Consider the following 26,585-nt stretch of genomic DNA (forward strand, 5'->3'; position numbering starts at 1 on the left):
GAAGAGCAGGAGAACCAGGGCTGGCAGGTTGGTGGGTGAGGTGTAACACTTCTTGTCGAAGGCCACAAAGATGCCCACCACCACATGGCTGTACTGAGCGAGTAGTTCATCTGGAGAGACAGGAGATGGAAAATATGGAAAACATTTAAATTGATGAAATCAGGGTAGAGCAAGTCACTGACCTATCACTGATTCGGCCGTGTCAATCCGATTCCAATTTGGCCCCACAGATGTGGTTAGAATGGCCGCCAGGGGAGGGAGAAACTGTGTGCACAATTTGGTACTTCTATCACGAAAGGTACAATTCAATATATTCAATACAGCTTGCAGGTAAGCATTTAATTGTACTGTGTACACCTCTGTATCCTCTGCATATGACAAATACATTTTGATTTGATTTGAATTCCATGCTCTAGAAACAGGAGAGCGACACTGATTAAGAACAACATGCTACCTAAGACTCCAGTTCCTCTTCCTGTAACTGTTACTTCCTCTTTGTGGGTCTAGTGCAGGTTACCATAAAGCACTTTGTCACAAATAATGTTATAAAAAAAGGGATTTATAAATAACAGTTTATTGATTCATTGATTAACGTACCATGTCCCAGAAGAAATTGGCTAACCAGTAGACCAAGGGGCTGACCCCACTGACGAACTGGAGGTGTTTAGCCTTGGTGACTCTCTCCTGGATCAGGTAGAGGACAAAGGAGGCTGGGATGAAGGACATGGCAAAGATCACACAGATAGCTGTCACCGCGTCTACTGATGTCTTCAACCTGGGAGAGGAGAGAGAGATAGTTATATAATAGAGAGATAGTCAACCTAGGGGACAGACAGGTTAGATAATAGAGAGATAGTCACCCTAGGGGACAGACAGGTTAGATAATAGAGAGATAGTCACCCTAGGGGACAGACAGGTTAGATAGTAGAGATATGGTCACCCTAAGGGACAGACAGGTTAGATAGTAGAGATATGGTCACCCTAGGGGACAGACAGGTTAGATAATAGAGAGATGGTCACCCTGGGGACAGACAGGTTAGATAATAGAGAGATAGTCACCCTAGGGGACATACAGGTTAGATAATAGAGAGATAGTCACCCTCGGGGACAGACAGGTTAGATAATAGAGAGATGGTCACCCTAGGGGACAGACAGATTAGATAACAGAGATATGGTCACCCTAGGGGACAGACAGGTTAGATAGTAGAGATATGGTCACCCTAGGGGACAGACATGTTAGATAATAGAGAGATAGTCACCCTAGGGACAGACAGGTTAGATAATAGATAGATGGTCACCCTAGGGGACAGACAGGTTAGATAGTAGAGAGATAGTCACCCTAGGGGACAGACAGGTTAGATAATAGAGAGATGGTCACCCTAGGGGACAGACAGGTTAGATAATAGAGAGATAGTCACCCTGGGGACAGACAGGTTATATAATAAAGAGATAGTCACCCTAGGGGACAGACAGGTTAGATAATAGAGAGATAGTCACCCTGGGGGACAGACAGGTTATATAATAAAGAGATAGTCACCCTAGGGGACAGACAGGTTAGATAATAGAGAGATAGTCACCCTGGGGGACAGACAGGTTAGATAATAGAGAGATAGTCACCCTGGGGGACAGACAGGTTAGATAGTAGAGAGATGGTCACCCTGGGGGACAGACAGGTTATATAGTAGAGAGATGGTCACCCTGGGGGACAGACAGGGTTAGATAGTAGAGAGATAGTCACCCTGGGGGACAGACAGGGACACAGACAGACAGACACATAAGTAGAAGGAAGATAACCTGGAGAAGAAATGACTTACAGACATTTTCAACATATTCAACATATTCAACATATAGCCTGTGATTAGTTATTGTATTGTTTTAAGAGAGGGAACCAGTGTAACTTACACAGTGACTTCAGACAGTTGTTCCTTGGTGAGGTTGAGGGGGTGGTTGATGGCTGTGATGCCATACTCCATGGGGTCAACGTTACGAGGCAGGTGGGCCCTCAGAATGGCGTTGTTGGCCACATTCATGAAGGCTACCATGGCGTGCCAGCCTTTGTTGTTGTACCAGACCTGGTTTGGGTAGCATTCAATATACAACACGTTTTGTAAAAAAAATATATGTGTTACCTGGATGGGAGTAGAGGCACGTTCAACTTTATGATTTTTTTTTTTAATGTTCTAAAATATGGCGTCATATACATGCCAAAACGAATACAAATAAAAACATTGAAATAAAATAATGTCAGGGTACTGTTTTATAATGTCATTTGAGGACAGGTTGTGCTTCTGGAGATCATGAACATCTCAGGTAACATTATAATATAACATAATTTCATGATTCAGAGGGGTATGACAGCCAGTAAAGAACTCACCTTGACATTGTATTCACTTTCCATGTATCTGAGGAAAGGTCCAATCTCCTGCAGCGATAGCTTCGTGTAGGGACCCTGCGGAATTATAAAAACATATTGTGTAGTTGAGCTAACTATAAATCTCACTCACTTAATTCCTACCACATTTACGTCATTTAGCAGACGCTCTTATCCAGAGCGACTTACAGTTAGTGAACAGAACACATATATTTTTTTTTTATACTGGCCCCCCGTGGGAATCGAACCCACAACCCTGCCGTTGCAAACGCCATGCTCTATCAACTGAGCTACATCCCTGCCGGCCATTCCCTCCCCTACCCTGGACCAATTGTGCGCCGCCCCATGGGTCTCCCGGTCTCGGCCAGCTGCGACAGAGCCTGGATTCGAACCAGGATCTCTAGTGGCACAGTTTGCACTGCGATGCAGTGCCTTAGACCACTGCGCCACTCAGGAGTACAACTACTGATGCATGTCCCATCCCCCCAGAGCCCAGGATGCGGCCGTGGGGAGGACGGGCTCATAGTAATGTCTGGAATGGAGTGAATGGAATGGAAGATGTGTTTGATACCATTCCATCAATCACCATTCCAGACATTACTATGAGCCCGTCCTCCCCAATTAAGGTGCCATCAGCCTCCTGTGCTCCAGATGTGTGAGCCGCTAGGCCAGGTATGTAGTGATCCGTACCCCAGTGACCGCTAGGCCAGGTATGTAGTGATCCGTACCCCAGTGACCGCTAGGCCAGGTATGTAGTGATCCGTACCCCAGTGACCGCTAGGCCAGGTATGTAGTGATCCGTACCCCAGTGACCGCTAGGCCAGGTATGTAGTGATCCGTACCCCAGTGACCGCTAGGCCAGGTATGTAGTGATCCGTACCCCAGTGACCGCTAGGCCAGGTATGTAGTGATCCGTACCCCAGTGACCGCTAGGCCAGGTATGTAGTGATCCGTACCCCAGTGACCGCTAGGCCAGGTATGTAGTGATCCGTACCCCAGTGACCGCTAGGCCAGGTATGTAGTGATCCGTACCCCAGTGACCGCTAGGCCAGGTATGTAGTGATCCGTACCCCAGTGACGTTGAGCATCTTCATCAGCTGAGTGAGGGTATCCTGGATCTGTTTAGGGCTGACTTCCAGTATGGGCAGCTGACCTCCAACAGACAGGCCTCCGTACCTGAGGACCAACGACACAGTCATACCCACAACCCTCCGTACCTGAGGACCAACGACACAGTCATACCCACAACCCTCCATACCTGAGGACCAACGACACAGTCATACCCACAACCCTCCATACCTGAGGACCAACGACACAGTCATACCCACAACCCTCCATACCTGAGGACCAACGACACAATCATACCCACAACCCTCCATACCTGAGGACCAACGACACAGTCATACCCACAACCCTCCATACCTGAGGACCAACGACACAGTCATACCCACAACCCTCCATACCTGAGGACCAACGACACAGTCATACCCACAACCCTCCATACCTGAGGACCAACGACACAGTCATACCCACAACCCTCCATACCTGAGGACCAACGACACAGTCATACCCACAACCCTCCATACCTGAGGACCAACGACACAGTCATACCCACAACCCTCCATACCTGAGGACCAACAACACAGTCATACCCACAACCCTCCATACCTGAGGACCAACGACACAGTCATACCCACAACCCTCCGTACCTGAGGACCAACGACACAGTCATACCCACAACCCTCCATACCTGAGGACCAACGACACAGTCATACCCACAACCCTCCATACCTGAGGACCAACGACACAGTCATACCCACAACCCTCCATACCTGAGGACCAACGACACAGTCATACCCACAACCCTCCATACCTGAGGACCAACGACACAGTCATACCCACAACCCTCCATACCTGAGGACCAACGACACAGTCATACCCACAACCCTCCATACCTGAGGACCAACGACACAGTCATATCCACAACCCTCCATACCTGAGGAGGATCCACACACATTACACAAACTCAACCGAGACACAGTGTAAGACAAATAAGCTAAACTAAAACTGATATTTTGTTTGCGATGAGATGTCTTTAGAAAATAAATCAATTAATAAAAGTATACCTTTGTTCATTCACCCAGTATTTGCTCTTCAAACTGGAAATGGAAAATAAAATAATGAAATGAGGAGAGATGCATATATCATTCAAACACAATGTGTCATTGGAACAGTGGACTGATGGTTTCTGATAATGGGGCTCTGTACGCCAATGAAGATATTCCATAAAAATTCAGCTGTTTCCAGCTACAATAGCCGTTTACAACATTAACAATGTCTACATTGTATTTCCGATCAATTTGATGTTATTTTAATGGACAGACAAATTGCTTTTCTTTTGAAAACAAGGACATTTCTAAGTGACCCCAAACTTTTGAACGGTAACGTACCTACAGTTGAAGTCGGATGTTTACATACACCTTAGCCAAATACATTTAGACTCAGTTTTTCACAATTCCTGACATTTAATCCTAGTAAAAATTCCCTGTCTTAGGTCAGTTAGGATCACCACTTTATTTTAAGAATGTGAAATGTCAGAATATTAGTAGAGAGAATGATTTATTTCAGCTTTTATTTATTTCATCACATTCCCAGTGGGTCAGAAGTTTACATACACTCAATTAGTATTTGGTAGAATTGCCTTTAAATTGTTTAACTTGGGTCAAACGTTTCGGGTAGCCTTCCACACGCTTCCCACAATAAGTTGGGTGAATTTTGGCCCATTCCTCCTGACAGAGCTGGTGTAACTGAGTCCGGATTGTAGGCCTCCTTGCTCGCACATGCTTTTTCAGTTCTGCCCACACATTTTCTATAGGATTGAGGTCAGGGCTTTGTGATGGCCACTCCAATAGCTTGACTTTGTTGTCCTTAAGCCATTTTGCCACAACTTTGGAAGTATGCTTGGGGTCATTGTCCATTTGGAAGACCCATTTGTGACCCAAGCTTTAACTTCCTGACGGATGTCTTGAGATTTTGCTTTAATATATCCACATCACTTTCCTTCCTCATGATGCAATCTATTTTGTGATGTGCACCATTCCCTCCTGCAGCAAAGCACCCCCACAGCATGATGCTGCCACCCCCGTGCTTCACGGTTGGGATGTTGTTCTTCGGCTTGCAAGTAACCCCCTTTTTCTTCCAAACATAACGATGGTCATTATGGCCAAACTGTTCTATTTTTGTTTCATCAGACCAGAGGACATTTCTCCAAAAAGTACGATCTTTGTCCCTATGTGCAGTTGCAAACTGTAGTCTGACTTTTTTATGGGGGTTTTGGAGCAGTGGCTTCTTCCTTGCTGAGTGGCCTTTCAGGTTATGTCGATATAGGACTTGTTTTACTGTGGATATAGATACTTTTGTACCTGTTTCCTCCAGAATCTTCACAAGGTCCTTTGCTGTTGTTCTGGGATTGATTTGCGCTTTTCGCACCAAAGTACGTTCATCTCTAGGAGACAGAACACGTATCCTTCCTGAGCGGTATGATGGCTGCGTGGTCCCATGGTGTTTATACTTGCGTACTATTGTTTGTAGAGATGAACGTGGTACCTTCAGGCATTTGGAAATTGCTCCCAAGGATGAACCAGACTTGTGGAGGTCTACATTTTTTTTGCTGAGGTCTTGGCTGATTTCTTTTGATTTTCCCATGATGTCAAGCAAAGAGGCACTGAGTTTGAAGGTAGGCCTTGAAATACATCCAGAGGTACACCTCCAATTGACTCAAATGATGTCAATTAGCCTATCAGAAGCTTCTAAAGCCATGACATAATTTTCTGGAATTTTCCAAGCTGTTCAAAGGCACAGTCAACTTAGTGTATGTAAACTTCTGACCCACAGGAATTGTGATACAATGAATTATAAGTGAAATAATCTGTCTGTAAACAATTGTTGGAAAAATTACTTGTGTCATGCACAAAGTAGATGTCCTAACCGACTACATTTGTGGAGTGGTTGAAAAACGAGTTTTAATGACTCCAACCTAAGTGTATGTAAACTTCCGACTTCAACTGTATCATCAGTGGACTTCTGCCGTTTGACATGGATGACTCTAACAGATGAATATATCATCAGTGGACTTCTGCTTTTTGACATGGGATGACTGGAACTCTACCACACCTGTCTGATACGCATAGCACACGTCTACGATGACGATGTTAGTTGGTGGTGTACGGACCCTTACCTTTCTCTGATGAGCCTGGGGTAGGTTTTAACCAAGTAGTCTGTAATGTTTCTATCGGTCAGATCCAGTAGCGTATCCCCCGTGGCCTCTTTCCTCTGCGAAGACATCGCACACGACACATACCATCACACTGTATACATTAAACAGCTTGATAACACACGATCAGAAATACAACAGTGTTTCCCAAACCTCTCCTCGGGTACCCCTAGCCAGTCCAGTTATTTGATGTATTCCAATACTAGCACTGCAGATTCAACTAATGAAGAACTTGATGATTAGGTGACTTTTTGAATACATCAAAGAACTGGACTGGATAGGGGTACCTGGAGGAAAGATTTCTGGGGGTGAGGTTTGGACTGGCTGGGGTACTGGAGGAGAGGTTAGGATTGGCTGGGGGTACTGAGGAAGAGATTTGGACTGGCTAGGGATACTGGAGGAGATATTTGGACTGGCTAGGTGTCATGATGAGTTTCTAGGGTATCAAGTGATTAAGAATGTAAGGATGTACTTAGACACTTTTGATGGGGAGTTCATATAAGATAGTTAATATGGTACCATGGTTAGTTATAACAGAAGAAGGACATGGCCCTGCCTCTGCCATCTTCCGAACTCCAGAACAAAGAGATCCTCTCAGCTTACATACCCTCTGTTACACGTTTCTTCACGAACATCTGATACCCATCAGTGGGCATTCCCGTCTTTGATGTTATTACCCTTTACCCCCAAGTCAGTATATCCTGTCCATCAATCATTCTAAGATCAACATCAGCAATCTCCTTTGACATAAGGAATGCAGACTCTGTGGCACCATGTCACTTATCTACCAACTCTCCCCTGGGTCACACAACACTATGAAATGACATCATTACACTAGGGGTACTGGAGGAGAGGTTTGGACTGACTGGGGGGTACCAGGGGAGAGATTTGGACTGGCTAGGGGTACTGGAGGAAAGGTTTGGACTGGCTGGGGGGTACTGGGGGAGAGGTTAATGGAGGGCAGGTTACTGGAGGGCAGGTTACTGGAGGACAGGTTACTGGAGGGCAGGTTACTGGAGGACAGGTTACTGGAGGACAGGTTACTGGAGGGCAGGTTACTGGAGGACAGGTTACTGGAGGACAGGTTACTGGAGGACAGGTTACTGGAGGGCAGGTTACTGGAGGACAGGCTAATGGAGGACAGGTTACTGGAGGACAGGTTAATGGAGGACAGGTTACTGGAGGGCAGGTTACTGGAGGACAGGTTAATGGAGGACAGGTTACTGGAGGACAGGTTACTGGAGAGCAGATTACTGGAGGACAGGTTACTGGAGGACAGGTTACTGGAGGACAGGTTACTGGAGGACAGGTTAATGGAGGACAGGTTACTGGAGGACAGGTTAATGGAGAGCAGATTACTGGAGGACAGGTTACTGCTGTAACATATAAGAAAGATCCAGTATACACAGAGAACAGTCAGTATACTGACCTGCATAGGGGGCAGCCCCCCAGCTCCGATTGGACAGATGGGTAACATAGTCAGCTTCTTATTGGTGCTGCACTGGCAGGAAGGGGAGGGGTTTAGCGGGTGCCACTCAGGGCTCTGCATGATGTTATTGGCTATTGAAGAAACCTCAGGTGTATCCCAGCCCAATGTCTCATTCCCACAGGGCAGGTTTCTGTATGGACAAAGCACACACAAACATCACAGGAACACACACAATACAGTTAGCAGAGAACTTGGTGATTTATAGTTAGTAGAGTAGAGGGAGATTTCAGACAACTAGTCAAAACACAGGCCTGGCCTGTCTTCAACCTAGAGTAGCTGGTACTCACTTTAGAGGTTCTCCTGCCATACAGCGAGTCCCAAGGCCCGGCGGGTTCAGCAACACCTTGGTGAAATGTCTCATCTGGTAGTTTTCCAGTCGCTCGTTACTGAGAACAGAAGGAAGGAAGAAGAGAAGAACAGGTTGAAGAACAGGGTCATGACCTTCTGGTTAGATACCTAATATAATGTCTCTGAGAACAGGTTGAAGAACAGGGTCATGACCTACTGGTTAGGTACCTAGTATAATGTGATGAGTCAGGTTGAAGAACAGGGTCATGGTCTACTGGTTCGGTACCTAGTATAATGTGATGAGTCAGGTTGAAGAACAGGGTCATGGTCTACTGGTTAGGTACCTAGTATAATGTGATGAGTCAGGTTGAAGAACAGGGTCATGGTCTACTGGTTCGGTACCTAGTATAATGTGATGAGTCAGGTTGAAGAACAGGGTCATGGTCTACTGGTTAGGTACCTAGTATAATGTGATGAGTCAGGTTGAAGAACAGGGTCATGGTCTACTGGTTCGGTACCTAGTATAATGTGATGAGTCAGGTTGAAGAACAGGGTCATGGTCTACTGGTTAGGTACCTAGTATAATGTGATGAGTCAGGTTGAAGAACAGGGTCATGGTCTACTGGTTCGGTACCTAGTATAATGTGATGAGTCAGGTTGAAGAACAGGGTCATGGTCTACTGGTTAGGTACCTAGTATAATGTGATGAGTCAGGTTGAAGAACAGGGTCATGGTCTACTGGTTAGGTACCTAGTGTGATGTCTCTGAGAACAGGTTGAAGAACAGGGTCATGGTCTACTGGTTAGGTACCTAGTGTGATGTCTCTGAGAACAGGTTGAAGAACAGGGTCATGGTCTACTGGTTAGGTACCTAGTGTGATGTCTCTGAGAACAGGTTGAAGAACAGGGTCATGGTCTACTGGTTAGGTACCTAGTGTGATGTCTCTGCGTTCATGGAACAATTCAAGTGGCTGGTCCAAGACCATGCGATCAGGACCAGCCAGGATCAGAGTGTTCAGACATTGAGATTAAAATCCTGTGTGGGGTCCTCTTGGTGATTTGCCTGTGGTATTCTCCAAACAGAGAGAGACTAACCTGAAAAATGTGAACTGCTGACCGTACATCCAGGGAGTGAGGGTGAGGGGAGGGTACTCTCCAAATGGAGGTACAATCATGGTGAAGATCAGGGCTATCAGGACGAAGCTAGCAGGCAGGACGATCTGCGGACACCAAACCATTCACACTATTACTCAAAGGACACCATCTCAGTTTTCCCTGACCCTGTGTGACCTGACCAGGAAACCTCTGGATTCTAGGTATGTTATTCTACCCCTGAATCCCAAACCATCCCCTACCCCCTGGGCACTTGACCAGCAGGGCCATGAAGTGCTTTATGACCAGAATACGTTCCCATCTATCTTTTCTCCCTCCCTCCCTCCCTCCCTCCCTCCCTCCCTCCCTCCCTCCCTCCCTCCATCCATCCCACCCTCCCTCCCTCCCTCCCTCCCTCCCTCCCTCCCTCCCTCCCTCCCTCCATCCATCCATCCATCCATCCCTCCCTCCCTCCCTCCCTCCCTCCCTCCCTCCCTCCCTCCCTCCCTCCCTCCCTCCCTCCCACCATCCCTCCCTCCCTCTGTCCCTCCCTCCCTCCCTCCATCCATCCCTCCCTCCCTCCCTCCCTCCCTCCCTACCTCCCTCCCTCCCTCCCTCCCTCCCACCCTCCCACCATCCCTCCCTCCCTCTGTCCCACCCTCCCTCTGTCCCTCCCTCCCTCCCTCCCTCCCTCCCTCCCTCCCTCCCTCCATCCCTCCCTCCATCCATCCATCCATCCATCCATCCCTCCCTCCCTCCCACCATCCCTTCCTCTGTCCCTCCATCCCTCCCTATATCTAGTTATAGTCCAGTACCTGTGCGAGGAAGTCTTTGTATGATCTGGTAGCGTGGTGAAACCTCTTGACCAGCAGGGCCAGGAACTGCTTTATGACCAGGTTGGCTCCTTTGACCTGCGTCGACCCTTTCCCAGCGCTGCTGTCGTCGGCATGGTTACCCCCACCATTGGCCTGCTTCAAACCGTTAGCCTCTGTGTAGTAGGACCAGGAGAAGATAGTCATTCGGAAGTGGATATGTTCGACCGGCAGGTACAAAGGTTAAGGTTTAGGCATAGGGTTCCTCAAACTGTGTTAGTTTGCTGAGCTAAAGCATTAACTTTGGATTTCAGGAAAGGTAGTATCGCTTGGTCTGACTTACATGCTTAGCCAAAATGATACTGTGAGTCTTGTCTTGCCAGACTAAAGGCACCAACCATTTACATTTCTCTAGCCAAGCGCCTGGTGTGGGAGGCTATCAAAGCAGGCAGACTTAGTGGCTGATACTACCCTTCAGGTCCATCTCCTCCACACCAACTGGTGTGAAAGCAGGCAGACTTAGTGGCTGATTCTACCCTTCAGGTCCATCTCCTCCACACCAACTGGTGTGAAAGCAGGCAGACTTAGTGGCTGATTCTACCCTTCAGATCCATCTCCTCCACACCAACTGGTGTGAAAGCAGGCAGACTTAGTGGCTGATTCTACCCTTCAGATCCATCTCCTCCACACCAACTGGTGTGAAAGCAGGCAGACTTAGTGGCTGATTCTAACCTTCAGATCCATCTCCTCCACACCAACTGGTGTGAAAGCAGGCAGACTTAGTGGCTGATTCTAACCTTCAGGTTCATCCTCCTCCACACCAACTTTATTGCAGCCTTTTGTTCTCTTCAGCAACATCCACTGTTCTATGGTAGGGTGGTCCACAGGTCACAACACAATACAACACAATACAACATAACACAACACAACACAACACAACACAACTCAACACAACTCAATACAACATAACACAACACAACTCAATACAAGACTTCAAAACACCTCAGCAACAACATCATCAACAACAACATCAACAGAAACCACTTATAAGAGGAACATTCATAAGCAAAGGAAAAGAAGGTAGGAAGTAGATTGGACTGTAGACTGTAGGGTGGTGAGCGTGGCATTCACCTGGAGTTTTGGTATTGGCTGCTGCCTCCCCATCTGCTGTCACCTTCAGAAAGATCTGGAGGGAAGAAACATTATCTATTCATTTGGACCCAATGTATGTGTTCAAATAGAATACAGGCCACCTACTCTTGTACCCCTGACCATGTGTGCCAAATTTCACCATAATCCCGAGTCAAAAACACGTGGCTTGAAATACAAATAGGCTAAGTAAATAAAAAAGGATTTGGCCAGTTTCTTAGCCAGTTTCTTAGCCAGTTCGAAATCTTGCTAGTCAGAAAGTTATTAATGAAGTGCTTTAAAAAGCTGCTTGACGATGTCATCAGACGGGGACTAGTCTCTACCCCCTCAACCCCACCCTCACCCTGACCCCCGCCTCCTCCCCCACCTTCCCCAGTCCCTACCTCTTCCAGCGATGTGTCAGAGATGCAGTGTTTCCTCCTCCTCACACACCACCACCCACCTACCTCCTCCTCCACCCCTATCACCCCCCACCTACCTCATACTCCTCTACCCCCCCACCTACCTCCTCCACCGCTATCACCCCCCACCCCCCACCTACCTCCTCCTCTACCCCGCCACCTACCTCCTCCACCCCTATCACCCCCCACCTACCATATACTCCCCTACCCCCCAACCTACCTCCTCCACCCCTATCACCCCCCACCCCCCACCTACCTCATACTCCCCTACCCCCACCTACCTCCTTCTCCTCCCCTACCACCCCCCACCTACCTCCCCCTACCCCCAGTCTTACCTCCCCTATCACCTTCCCCTTCTCCCCAGTCCTACCTCCCCCTACCCCCAGTCTTACCTCCCCTATCACCTTACCCTTCTCCCCAGTCTTACCTCCCCTACCACATTCCCCTCCTCCCCAGTCCTACCTCCCCCTACCCCCAGTCTCACCTCCCCTATCACCTTACCCTTCTCCCCAGTCTTACCTCCCCTACCACATTTCCCTCCTCCCCAGTCCTACCTCCCCCTACCCCCAGTCTCACCTCCCCTATCACCTTACCCTTCTCCCCAGTCTTACCTCCCCTACCACATTCCCCTCCTCCCCAGTCCTACCTCCCACTACCCCCAGTCTCACCTCCTCCAGTGAGGTGTCAGAGATGCCGAAGCTGCTGAGGCCCATGTCTCCCAGTGTCTCTTCCACCCTCACCCCCACCCCCACCATCCCCTCCACTACCTCACCCCCTCTCCATCCCATCCCCTTCCACCCAACTCCTCCCCAGTCCCTACCTCACCCCTCTCCTCCCCAGTCCTATCTCCCACTACCCCCCAGTCCCTACCTCCTCCAGTGAGGTGTCAGAGATGCCGAAGCTGCTGAGGCCCATGTCTCCCAGTGTTTCCTCCAGCTCTCTGAAGAGGGAGGCGTAGGCCCGGTGCTTGAAGCCCTTGTTGGGCAGCAGGAAGGTCAGCTCCTGGCCGATGGCCTCGATCAGCTTGGCTTCTGGGACGTGGTGATGGATCAGCGTGGTGATGTTGTCCACATCACCTGGGAGAAGAGACAAAACGTTTTGTAAATTGATTGATTGATTGACTGATTGATGATGAGGGAGGATGGACTTGGAGTGAATATTACAGAACTAGTGGGTTGATTGGAGTATCTAGAAACACACACACACACACACACGATCACACACACACGTTCACACACAAACACTACACACACACACTGACCCACCATCCAGAGCTCTCTCCAGCTGCATGGGCTGGCCCTGGGATTCCTCTTTGACTTTGGTGCAGGTGGAACAGGTACAGGAACACTCTGAGGCACAGTCACACTCATTCTGATGGACAGATAGAGAGAGAGAGACAGACAGACAGAGACAGACAGACAGACAGAGCGAGCGAGCGAGGCGAGCGATGCGAGCGAGCGAGGAGAGAGAGAGAGAGAGAGAGAGAGAGAGAGAGAGAGAGAGAGAGAGAGAGAGAGACAGACAGACAGACAGACAGACAGACAGAGAGATACAAAGAGAGAGAGAGAGAGAGAGAGAGAGAGAGAGAGAGAGAGAGAGACAGACAGACACAAAGAGAGAGAGAGAGAGAGAGAGAGAGAGAGAGAGAGAGAGAGAGAGAGAGAGAGAGAGAGAGAGAGAGAGAGAGAGAGAGACAACAACAACAACAACAACATGTTTACACTCTTTAATATGTGACCCATTTCAAGAAACTAGACATATGTCGCACGTCACTACTTCACAGGAGAGGCATTTGAAAGTTTTTTTGTTGTTGGGCAGAAATGGAAAATGTGAACTTTCATGTGCCCTAATAACAAACTTGTATGCCATCTGTAATTACGAATACAATTGTTAAATAACGGGCCTAGTTGGTTTAGCCACGGAAAAATACAGGAACCTTCTCGCTAGCCGTGATTGGCTGAGATCATCGATGGGCTGGACATGCCGAGAGAGATGAGTTCAGATTGGTCTGCCATGTAGCATGGTTCTGTCTATAAACATGAGCTGCTAAGTATGTGTGGATAATCCTGTCTACCGCGGCTTAAAAAAAATATATAGATATCATGAAGAACTGAAAAAGTTTTGCTACTGCTCTCGTCATTGCTGCCCTGAAGTGTGGCTAAGTTGGTAGAGCATGACGCTTGCAACGCCAGTGTTGTGGGTTCGATTCCCACGGGCACCAGTGCATGAACGTATGCACTCACTACTGTATGTCGCACTGAATAAGAGCTTCTGTTAAATAACAAAAACGATGTATATTTAATGGCGCTATCGGCAAAGCTCAGTGGGAAACTGTTGTGATGGACTAGTAGTTTCTGGAGGATGATCGTACCATTCTGACTCTGAAAATGAATCAGACGATGAGGAAATCCCTGATTTAGATAAGAACATTTTCATTGAACCGGACATCGTAGAGTCGTCTGATGACAATGGTGGGGAAGAAAACGGTGTGTCGTTGACCAAGTTTTGAAATCAGTGGAATGTCCGCTGGAAGCAGAGAGGTGATTTCCAAATACGGAGAGGGCAGAAAGAAGGCTGTTGTATGACATCTTCAAACTAAGGGCAAACATGGCATCCGTGACAGAGGGAGAAGCGTTCATTTACATTTACATTTACATCATTTAGCAGACGCTCTTATCCAGAGCGACTTACAAATTGGTGCATTCAACTTATGATAGCCAGTGGGACAACCACTTTTTTTTCCTTTATACAGAGGCCCTCTATCAGGTCCTTTACACAGAGGCCCTCATCCAGATCCTTTACACAGAGGCCCTCTATCAGGTCCTTTACACAGAGGCCCTCATCCAGATCCTTTACACAGAGGCCCTCTATCAGGTCCTTTACACAGAGGCCCTCTATCAGGTCCTTTACACAGAGGTCCTCTACCAGGTCCTTTACACAGAGGCCCTCTATCAGGTCCTTTACACAGAGGCCCTCTATCAGGTCCTTTACACAGAGGTCCTCTATCAGGTCCTTTACACAGAGGTCCTCTACCAGGTCCTTTACACAGAGGTCCTCTACAAGGTCCTTTACACACTTTAACCCAGAGTCACTCAGAGGCATATAGTCATTCTGAAAGGAGAATGACAACATAGCATGGTCCTCCTTAGCCAATTATCTGTCCCTTCACCTCTTTAATACAATTCTAGTGTATCACCTCCCCCCTCTTTAATACTATTCTAGTGTAGCCCTCACCTCTTTTTTCCTCATATCCTTCATGCGTCGGACCAGGGTGAGGTAGAATCCCACTCCGAAGCAGTTCTTGAGGAAGAGGGGGGAGCCGCAGCAGTGGAGCTGGCCCTTAGAGATGATGGCTACACGGTCAGACAACAGGTCAGCCTCGTCCATGTGGTGAGTGGACAGGATCACTGTACGGCCTGGGGTTAGAGGTTAGAGGTCAGAGGTCAGGACAAGGAGCTAGGTCACTCAACAGGTCGGCCTCGTCCATGAGGTGAGAGGACAGGATCACTTGCACGCCCTGGGGTTAGAGGTTAGAGGTCAGAGGTCAGGACAAGGAGCTAGGTCACTCAACAGGTCAGCCTCGTCCATGAGGTGAGAGGACAGGATCACTGTACGGCCTGGGGTTGGACGTTAGAGTTCAGAGGTCAGGACAAGGAGCTAGGTCACTCAACAGGTCAGCCTCGTCCATGAGGTGAGAGGACAGGATCTCTGTACGGCCTGGGGTTGGACGTTAGAGTTCAGAGGTCAGGACAAGGAGCTAGGTCATTCAACAGGTCAGCCTCGTCCATGAGGTGAGAGGACAGGATCACTTGCACGCCCTGGGGTTAGAGGTTAGAGGTCAGAGGTCAGGACAAGGAGCTAGGTCACTCAACAGGTCAGCCTCGTCCATGAGGTGAGAGGACAGGATCACTTGCACGCCCTGGGAGAGAGGGGTCAGAGGTTAGAGAGAGTTGATTGGATAGGGAATCAAGCTGTAAGCTATCTGTGGAGCAGGGTGGAGCAGGGATGGGAAACACCAGTCCTTGAAGGCCTGAGTGTCTGCTGGTTCTCTCTTCAGCCTGGCACTGAATTGCTCACAGAGAAGTGCCGGAACAGATGTAAACCAGGTGTAGTGGCTAGGGTAGTACCTGTGCGGTATTTGAGTAGCAGGTCCCAGATGGATCGTCTGGAGTAAGGGTCGACCCCCGACGTGGGCTCATCCAGGATCACAATCTTTGACCCCCCAACAAACGCCATAGCAACAGACAGCTTCCTCTGCATACCGCCTGCACGGAGTGAGAAGAGACGTTATTTCAGGGGCAACACAAGAAACAAGAGACAATGTAGGGTAAAACACTACAAAATCTGAGTCATTGCTAGGGCCTGGCTAATTTATTTGCAGTAACAAAGGTTCGACAAAGAAAAAGGAAGACCTCGAAACAGTATCTGCTCACAAGTGTGTTTCAAGCCTGGCTGACCCCCCTGAGAGCTCCTGTGCCTCGACCCCCCTGAGAGGTCCTGTGCCTCGACCCCCCTGAGAGATCCTGTGCCTCGACCCACCTGAGAGGTTCTGTGCCTCGACCCACCTGAGAGGTCCTGTGCTTCGACCCCCCTGAGTGGTCCTGTGCCTCGACCCCCCTGAGAGGTCCTGTGCCTCGACCCCCCTGAGAGGCTCTGTGCGTGACCCACCTGAGAGGTTTTGTGCCTCCTCGTCTCTCTTATGAGGCAGGCCCAGATCCTCCAACATGTCCTCGACCGCCTGTTGAGCCTCAGCCTGAGACGTGCCCTTCAGCATGGAGTAGAACAGGATGTGTTCCTCCACCGTTAGACTGGACAGAGAGAGGGAGTGGGGAGGGACGGGGACGGGGACGGGGACGGGGACGGGGACGGGGACGGGGACGGGGACGGGGACGGGGACGGGGACGGGGGCAGGAGAGGTTGTTAGTCACTACAGCAGACAGTGAACAAATGTCTTGCAACAGCAAAAAAAAGAGAGAAGAAAATATGTTTGTCAGTCAGTCAGCTGAATTGACTAGACTGTTAATTGTAGGAAACAAACATTCATCAATTTGTTATGTCATCAATTTCCCAGTCCTATGCCTGACCTGACTACTCAAGTTTCTATGGCAAGTGCCAGTGGGTATATGGATGACATTGTACTGGGGACACAGAGCCATGGAGGAGGAAGAGGAGGAGGAGGAGGAGGAGGAGGAGGAGGAGGAGGAGGAGGAGGAAGAGGAGGAGGAGGAGGAGGAGGAGGAGGAGGAAGAGGAGGACTCACTGTTTGAAGAGGATATTGTACTGGGGACACATGCCCATGGATGTGCGGATGCTGTCCATGTCGGTCCTGATGTCTCTCCCGTTGATAAAGGCTGTTCCAGATGTAGGAGGGAACAGACCAGTCAGGATAGACCTGGTAGAGACAAACACACACACACACACACACACACACACACACACACACACACACACACACACACACACACACACACACACACACACACACACACACACACACACACACACACACACACACACACACACACACACACACACACACACACACACACACACACACACACACACACACACACACACACACACACACACACACACACACACACACACACACACACACACACACACACACACACACACACACACACACACACACACACACACACACACACACACACACACACACACACACACACAACAAACACACACATGCGATTAAGAAGAGCATGATGGTATGTCATGAACACTATTAAGTAATCTCGGCACCCAGAACCAAATCTTGCATGCACACTAACCAGCAACTCAATTTCTGTCACGAGACTATCACCTTTTTTTATTCCTCACAGACATTTTCTCTGGATAGCGCTCTCGATCGCTAATAGCTGTATTCAAACATTTAGGCTAATTCAATATGGATAGTTGATATCCTACACCACAACATTAGGAAAATAAAATGAGTGCTCTGCAGACTAGGTAGTGGTTTGGGGCAGCCTGGTCTCAGATCTGTTGTGATATCTGCAGATCTCCTGTAGTCTACAGTGTTAGAACAGAACAGATCTGTTGGATTACTGCAGATCTCCTGTAGTCTACAGCGTTAGAACAGAACAGATCTGTTGTGATCTCTGCAGATCTCCTGTAGTCTACAGCGTTAGAACAGAACAGATCTGTTGTGATCTCTGCAGATCTCCTGTAGTCTACAGCGTTAGAACAGATCTAGGACCAGGCTTAGGTACAGTACGTACATGGTGGTGGTTTTCCCGGCACCGTTGTGTCCCAGGAACGATGTGATCTGCCCCTCGTAGAAGGCGATGCTGAGGTGATCCACGGCGGGACGGGAGCCCCCAGGAAACACCTTGACCAAGTCCTGGATCTCTACCCCCACGGTCAGCCCTGCTGGCTCCGGCTCGAAGAACAACTGAGCTGTGGTAGGGGGGAGGCAGTCACAAACATGGAGGAAGACACCAAAATTACTATGGTCTGAATCTGGCCCATATCTACAAGGCTACCACTTATCAAGTGGCCAAGTGACTACTTGGAATTAGGGGGCCAGGTCTGGTTGATAAACCAGATCTACTGCATGAGAAAGACAGGAGTACAGGTTAGGGCCACATACCTCAAGCCAGAGCTGGGCCATAAGCAAAGTGCCATGCAGGATGATAAATGATTACTAAAATGCATGGGATTGACTGGTCATACAATCAACTGAGCCATCGGAATCATCTGTTGTTAGTGAGCGATCATGCACCCTATTTAGCCAATCACATAGTAGCTACCTGAGCCCTGTCTAGCCAATCACAGAGTAGCTACCTGAGCCCTGTCTAACCAATCACACAGCCCCCTACCTGTCAGATCCTCTTCCTGTTCCTCTTTGTTCTGTTCTTCTTCCTGTCGTTTCAGCACCTCCTCCCTCTCTCTCTCCATCTTCTCTCTCTTGTCTTGGTGTTTGCAGGGTTTCCTTGCCCCCGCACCGTTACACCTCCTAGGTGAACACATACTGTCTACGTCCTTGTCCACGTCGGACTTCTCTGGACCTGCAGAGAGATAGATACACAGTCACTCTACCACGTTCCACTACTTTGATTAATTAGGGAGACAAGAACAGAGTCCCTCTACCACGTTCCACTACTTTGAAGTGGGAGAAACTCATGGGAGAGAAGGTCCATAACAAAGGTAGGGCATATCACTCCTTCAATCAAAGTTCAAACAGTATGTTTATATGTATATACTGTCTATATATGATTCTATTATATATATACTGTCTATATATGATTATATTATGTATATACTGTCTATATATGATTCTATTATGTATATACTGTCTATATATGATTATATTATGTATATACTGTCTATATATGATTCTATTATGTATGTATGTCTATATATGATTCTATTATGTATATACTGTCTATATATGATTATATTATGTATATACTGTCTATATATGATTATATTATGTATATACTGTCTATATATGATAATATTATGTATATACTGTCTATATATGATTATCTTATTTTGCTACTGCAGAAACAGTGTCTTATAAGTCTATGTGGGCTGGGCATCCTGAAGATGTAACATATTATAATAATGAAATAATTCTGTTCAGTATACGAGAAAATGACAACACTTCTGTTCAGATGTTCGATAGACAAACAGAAGGGTGCATTACAAAACAACTTAACTTAACCATTACCTTCTAACCTGACAGTTACCCTGTTTAAAGACACCTACAGTGGCTTGCGAAAGTATTCACCACCCCTCTTGGCATTTTTCCTATTTTGTTGCCTTACAACCTGGAATTAAAATGGATTTTTTTGTATCATTTGATTTACGCAACATGCCTACAACTTTGAAGATGCAAAATATTTGTTATTGTGAAACAAACAACTTGAGCGTGCCTAACTATTCACCCCTCCAAAATACTATTATTTTTTTTATTATTATTTTTTTTTGGGGGGGGGGGGGGGGGGTAGATCAGCTTCAATATTTCAGATAGATTGTAACTTCCATCAATGTAATTGTCTGAATCACTTCCAATCCCCCATATGTTTTTTTTCTCGCAAATATATATATATACATACATACATACATACATATATAATACATACACACATACATATACACATATACACATACATACACACACATACACACACATATATATATACATACATACATACATACAGTGGGGGAAAAAAGTATTTAGTCAGCCACCAATTGTGCAAGTTCTCCCACTTAAAAAGATGAGAGAGGCCTGTAATTTTCGTCATAGGTACATGTCAACTCCAAAAATCCAGAAAATCACATTGTAGGATTTTTAATGAATTTATTTGCAAATTATGGTGGAAAATAAGTATTTGGTCACCTAAAAACAAGAAAGATTTCTGGCTCTCACAGACCTGTAGCTTCTTCTTCAAGAGGCTCCTCTGTCCTCCACTCGTTACCTGTATTAATGGCACCTGTTCGAACTTGTTATCAGTATAAAAGACACCTGTCCACAACCTCAAACAGTCACACTCCAAACTCCACTATGGCCAAGACCAAAGAGCTGTCAAAGGACACCAGAAACAAAATTGTAGACCTGCACCAGGCTGGGAAGACTGAATCTGCAATAGGTAAGCAGCTTGGTTTGAAGAAATCAACTGTGGGAGCAATTATTAGGAAATGGAAGACATACAAGACCACTGATAATCTCCCTCGATCTGGGGCTCCACGCAAGATCTTGGGAGAGGATTGGGAGAATGTCATATGGTCAGATGAAACCAAAATATAACTTTTTGGTAAAAACTCAACTCGTCGTGTTTGGAGGACAAAGAATGCTGAGTTGCATCCAAAGAACACCATACCTACTGTGAAGCATGGGGGTGGAAACATCATGCTTTGGGGCTGTTTTTCTGCAAAGGGACCAGGACGACTGATCCGTGTAAAGGAAAGAATGAATGGGGCCATGTATCGTGAGATTTTGAGTGAAAACCTCCTTCCATCAGCAAGGGCATTGAAGATGAAACGTGTCTGGGTCTTTCAGCATGACAATGATCCCAAACACACCGCCCGGGCAAGGAAGGAGTGGCTTCGTAAGAAGCATTTCAAGGTCCTGGAGTGGCCTAGCCAGTCTCCAGATCTCAACCCCATAGAAAATCTTTGGAGGGAGTTGGAAGTCCGTGTTGCCCAGCGACAGCCCCAAAACATCACTGCTCTAGAGGAGATCTGCATGGAGGAATGGGCCAAAATACCAGCAACAGTGTGTGAAAACCTTGTGAAGACTTACAGAAAACGTTTGACCTGTGTCATTGCCAACAAAGGGTATATAGCAAAGTATTGAGAAACTTTTGTTATTGACCAAATACTTATTTTCCACCATAATTTGCAAATAAATTCATTAAAAATCCTACAATGTGATTTTCTGGATTTCTTTTCTCATTTTGTCTGTCATAGTTGACGTGAAAATTACAGGCCTCTCTCATCTTTTTAAGTGGGAGAACTTGCACAATTTGTGGCTGACTAAATACTTTTTAGTATTTTAGAGAACAAGTATTTGATACACTGCCGATTTTGCAGGTTTTCCTACTTACAAAGCATGTAGAGGTCTGTAATTTTTATCATAGGTGCACTTCAACTGTGAGAGACGGAATCTAAAACAAAAATCCAGAAAATCACATTGTATGATTTTTAAGTAATTAATTTGCATTTTATTGCATGACATAAGTATTTGATCACCTACCAACCAGTAAGAATTCCGGCTCTCACAGACCTGTTAGTTTTTCTTTAAGAAGCCCTCCTGTTCTCCACTCATTACCTGCATTAACTGCACCTGTTTGAACTCGTTACCTGTATAAAAGACACCTGTCCACACACTCAATCAAACAGACTCCAACCTCTCCACAATGGCCAAGACCAGAGAGCTGTGTAAGGACATCAGGAATAAAATTGTAGACCTGCACAAGGCTGGGATGGGCTACAGGACAATAGGCAAGCAGTTTGGTGAGAAGGCAACAACTGTTGGTGCAATTATTAGAAAATGGAAGAAGTTCAAGATGACGGTCAATCACCCTCGGTCTGGGGCTCCATGCAAGATCTCACCTCGTGGGGCATCAATGATCATGAGGAAGGTGAGGGATCAGCCCAGAACTACACGGCAGGACCTGGTCAATTACCTGAAGAGAGCTGGGACGACAGTCTCAAGAAAACCATTAGTAACACACTACGCCGTCATGGATTAAAATCCTGCAGCGTACGCAAGGTCCCCCTGCTCAAGCCAGCGCATGTCCAGGCCCGTCTGAAGTTTGCCAATGACCATCTGGATGATCCAGAGGAGGAATGGGAGAAGGTCATGTGGTCTGATGAGACAAAAATATAGCTTTTTGGTCTAAACTCCACTCGCCGTGTTTGGAGGAAGAAGAAGGATAAGTACAACCCCAAGAACACCATCCCAACTGTGATGCATGGAGGTGGAAACATCATTCTTTGTGGATGCTTTTCTGCAAAGGGGACAGGACGACTGCACCATATTGAGGGGAGGATGGATGGGGCCATGTATCGCGATATCTTCAACAACCTCCTTCCCTCAGTAAGAGCATTGTAGATGGGTTGAGGCTGGGTCTTCCAGCATGACAACGACCCGAAACACACATCCAGGGCAACTAAGGAGTGGCTCCGTAAGAAGCATCTCAAGGTCCTGGAGTGGCCTAGCCAGTCTCCAGACCTGAACCCAATAGAAAATCTTTGGAGGGAGCTGAAAGTCCGTATTGCCCAGCGACAGCCCCGAAACCTGAAGGATCTGGAGAAGGTCTGTATGGAGGAGTGGGCCAAAATCCCTGCTGCAGTGTGTGCAAACCTGATCAAGACCTACAGGAAACATATGATCTCTGTAATTGCAAACAAAGGTTTCTGTACCAAATATTAAGTTCTGCTTTTCGGATGTATCAAATACTTATGTCATGCAATAAAATGCTAATTAATTACTTAAAAGTCATACAATGTGATATTCTGGATTTTTGTTTTAGATTCTGTCTCTCACAGTTGAAGTGTACCTATGATAAAAATTACAGACCGCTACATGCTGTAAGTAGGAAAACCTGCAAAATTGGCAGTGTATCAAATACTTGTTCTCCCCACTGGACATATATACATACATCCATACACACACATATCCTTTTTCCCTTCACTACTTTCCAACCCCACCACCCCTTCCCCAATTTGGAGTAAACTAGTGAACAACAACGCTTAGGCCTCTACTTCCAGCCCATACATACTATATACATTTTATGGACACAGTCAAATTCTACAATCATTATATTTTGTTTGTTTTTACTATTGAACTTCCTCCGATCATTTTCATGATGTCCATCTGGTTTACTTCTATATGCCATATTTTTCTAACTGTGCTCTTTCACAAAAGCTCTCAACCTATAACCTACAGTATATACTGTACTTATTATGGACACAGTATGCTTTACATTAGTTATCTTGTTGTTATTAGTTGTTGTTATTAGTCCCATCCTTCAGCTCCATTCAACACCTCCCATCTATCTCTTAACACCATCCATATTGGATTTCTATTTGCCAAATATTTTTCAACTGTACTGTGATGTTTTACAAAAATTCTGAACCTTTCTATTCTCATTGTTTCTACAGATCGTAAATTGAAGATAAACATTTTTGCTAAAAGTATTATTATATTATTAATCGATTGACTATGACTTTTCAGATCACCCAGTAGTGCTATCTGCAGGGTTAGCTCCAGGTAAATATTGCAATCCTTTAGCCATTCCTGGACCTGTGTCCAAAAACAAGCTACAAATGGACAGTACCAAAACAAATGATCTAATGATTCTGTCTCTTCGCAGCAAAATCTGCAGAGCTGGGAAGATTGTATCCCCCATATAAATAACATTCTATTGGTAGCAAGAATTGTATATAATAATTTAAATTGAAAAATTCTAAGTTTTGAATCCGGCGTCGTTTTGCGTATCAATTCATAAACACTATTTTGGGTAGAGCAGACATTTCCATATGTTTTTGTTAGCTGCATGTGCGACATAACTCCACCAGTCCTACCAATAACATAATTTACAAAGATTATACCTTTTTTAAACATTTTGTAAAAAAAAAGGTTTTTTATCAATTAGTATATTTGAGTTTAACCACAATATTTGTTGCATTATTTGTTCTGTCGTTTCTGGAGAAATAAATTGAAATTGCAACCAACTTTCTATGGCTTGTTTTAGAAATAGTGATATTTGGGAGATGATTTCCTTTTCAAATAACTTAAAGTGAGAGGTTGTAATCTGAATAAAGGGAAAAATACCATTCTTGAACATTGGGTGAGACAATCTTACTAATTTGCTAGAGAACCAGTTCGGATTTAAGTATAACTTTTGCATGACTGAAGCTTTTAGTGATAGGTCTAATGCTTTAATATTTAATAATTTCTGTCCTCCGAATTCATATTCATTATATAAATAGGCCTGTTTAATTTTGTCTGGCTTGCCGTTCCAAATAAAATGGAATATTTGTTTCTCGTATAATTTAAAAAACTGTTCGCTAGGCGTAAGCAAGACCATTAGCAAATAGGTAAACTGGGATAATACTAAAGAGTTAATCAGGGTGATTTTTCCACATATTGACAGGTATTTACCTTTCCATGGTAGCAAGATCTTATCTATTTTGCTAACTTTCTATTAAAATGTATTGGAGTGAGATCATTTATTTCATTTGGGATATGTATTCCGAGTATATCCACATCACCATCAGACCATTTTATTGGTAAACTACATGGTAATGTAAAAATTTTATTTTTTTGTGATCCAAAATGTAATATAGTACATTTATCATAATTTGGTTGTAATCCAGAGAGGTTACAAAATGTATCTAGATCCTCTATGAGGCTGTGGAGGGATTCAAGTTGTGGATTTAAAAGAAAACATGAATCATCAGCGTACAATGACACCTTTGTTTTTAAGCCCTGGATTTCTAATCCCTTGATATTATTGTTGGATCTGATTTTAATAGCTAACATCTCGATGGCAATAATAAATAGATATGCCGATAGTGGACAACTTTGTTTCACTTCTCTTGACAGTTTAAAACTTTCTGAGAAATAGCTATTATTGACTATTTTACACCTAGGGTTACTATACATGATTTTAACCCAATTTATAAGAGATTGTCCAAAATTGAAATGCTCCAGGCATTTATATATAAACCCTAGTTGTACTTTATCAAAAGCCTTTTCAAAGTCAGCTATGAATAGCAGGCCTGGTTTCCCAGATTTTTCATAGTGTTCTATTGTTTCCAGTACTTGCCTTATATTATCTCCAATGTATCGTCCATGTAAAAAACCTGTCTGATTAGAATGAATAATGTCCGACAATACCTTTTTAATTCTATGCGCTATACATTTTGCTAGAATTTTTGCATCACAACACTGAAGTGTAAGGGGCCTCCAATTTTTTAAATGGACTGGATCTTTATATTTTCCACTTGTATCCTGTTTCAGTAATAATGAAATCAGACCTTCTTTTTGAGTGTCTGATAATCTACCATTTACATAGGAGTGGTTAAAACATGCTAATAACGGTCCTCTGAGTATATCAAAAAAGGTTTGGTATACCTCGACTGGTATGCCATCCAACCCTGGAGTTTTCCCGGACTTAAAGTCTTTAATTGCATCCAGAAGTTCCTCCTCTGTAATTTCACCTTCACATGAGTCTTTCTGCATGCCTATTAATTTTACATTATCGATAGAAACAAAATCTCTACAATTTGCTTCAGTTAGAGGAGATGGAGGCGACTGAAACGAAAACATATGCTTAAAGTACTTTGTTTCCTCCTTCAAAATATCATTTGTTGAATCATGGGTGACTCCGTCATTTGTAACGAATTTCAATAAATTATTTTTGGTAGCATTCCTATGTTGAAGATCAAAAAATAATTTGGTGCATTTTTCCCCATATTCCATTCAGTTTGCTTTATTTTTTATAATATATTACACTTTATCTTTCTTTAATAAGTTTCTCCATTTATTTTGGTTTTTTCTCTAATTTATTCTGAGCCTCTATGTTACAGTTTTTATTGCCATCTATCTGTTCTGTTAGACCTTCTATTTCCTTCGTTAGTGTGGACTCTTTTTACCTAAATTGCTTTTGTTTTCGAGATGAGTACTAAATTGCATGGCCTCTAAAGGCACATTTAAAGGTGTCCCATACAATAAGGGGATTTGCTGTACCTATGTTATGTCGGAAAAAATCAGTTATAAATTCTTCTGTCCTAGTTAAAAAACAAGTTATCATCCAATAGACTTTCATTACATTTCCAATATCCTCGCCCACCTGGAAATTCAGTAAGAGTAATGTATATGCCAATTATATGATGGTCCGACCGCATTCTGTCCCCTATCAACACTTTTTAAACTTTTGGTGGCAACGAAAATGACATAAGAAAGAAGTCAAGACGACTAGTTTGATTCAGTCTCCGCCATGTATATCTCACTAGATCAGGATATTTAAGCCTCCATATATCTACTAGTTCTAATGTATCCATGACATTCACGATTTCCTTAAGAGCATGAGGGTGATTGTTTGTAGTGTGATTTCCTTTACGGTCCATTGAGCTATTTAAAACGGTATTATAATCTCCCACCATAATAATAGAGTCTTGAATTGCTTGCAGAGTTGATCATTTATTATATATATTGTCAAAGAAGTGTGGAT

The 26,585-nt window shown here is 45.2% G+C and overlaps 1 protein-coding gene across 1 annotated transcript in view; it reads right to left on the minus strand.

The window, feature by feature from the left end:
• Window positions 1-3: 3 nt before the first annotated feature.
• LOC311117868 (retinal-specific phospholipid-transporting ATPase ABCA4-like) overlaps window positions 4-26,585 on the minus strand; it is a gene marked incomplete at both ends in the record, with an annotated part of 35,943 nt that continues 9,361 nt past the window's right edge. Inside the window, 22 exon segments of the mRNA XM_084192771.1 lie at window positions 4-81; window positions 84-110; window positions 598-775; window positions 1,903-2,072; window positions 2,375-2,449; window positions 3,442-3,547; window positions 4,498-4,530; window positions 6,609-6,703; window positions 8,074-8,263; window positions 8,421-8,519; window positions 9,516-9,640; window positions 10,328-10,500; window positions 11,122-11,190; window positions 11,456-11,510; window positions 12,745-12,950; window positions 13,140-13,245; window positions 15,109-15,290; window positions 16,002-16,139; window positions 16,543-16,682; window positions 17,135-17,266; window positions 18,114-18,291; window positions 18,714-18,902. Coding sequence (XP_084048897.1) covers window positions 4-81; window positions 84-110; window positions 598-775; window positions 1,903-2,072; window positions 2,375-2,449; window positions 3,442-3,547; window positions 4,498-4,530; window positions 6,609-6,703; window positions 8,074-8,263; window positions 8,421-8,519; window positions 9,516-9,640; window positions 10,328-10,500; window positions 11,122-11,190; window positions 11,456-11,510; window positions 12,745-12,950; window positions 13,140-13,245; window positions 15,109-15,290; window positions 16,002-16,139; window positions 16,543-16,682; window positions 17,135-17,266; window positions 18,114-18,291; window positions 18,714-18,902 — 2,744 coding nt within the window.

Source organism: Coregonus lavaretus, assembly GCF_964263955.1.
Source record: "Coregonus lavaretus genome assembly, contig: HAP1_SCAFFOLD_5955, whole genome shotgun sequence".
NCBI classification, from domain to species: domain Eukaryota; kingdom Metazoa; phylum Chordata; class Actinopteri; order Salmoniformes; family Salmonidae; genus Coregonus; species Coregonus lavaretus.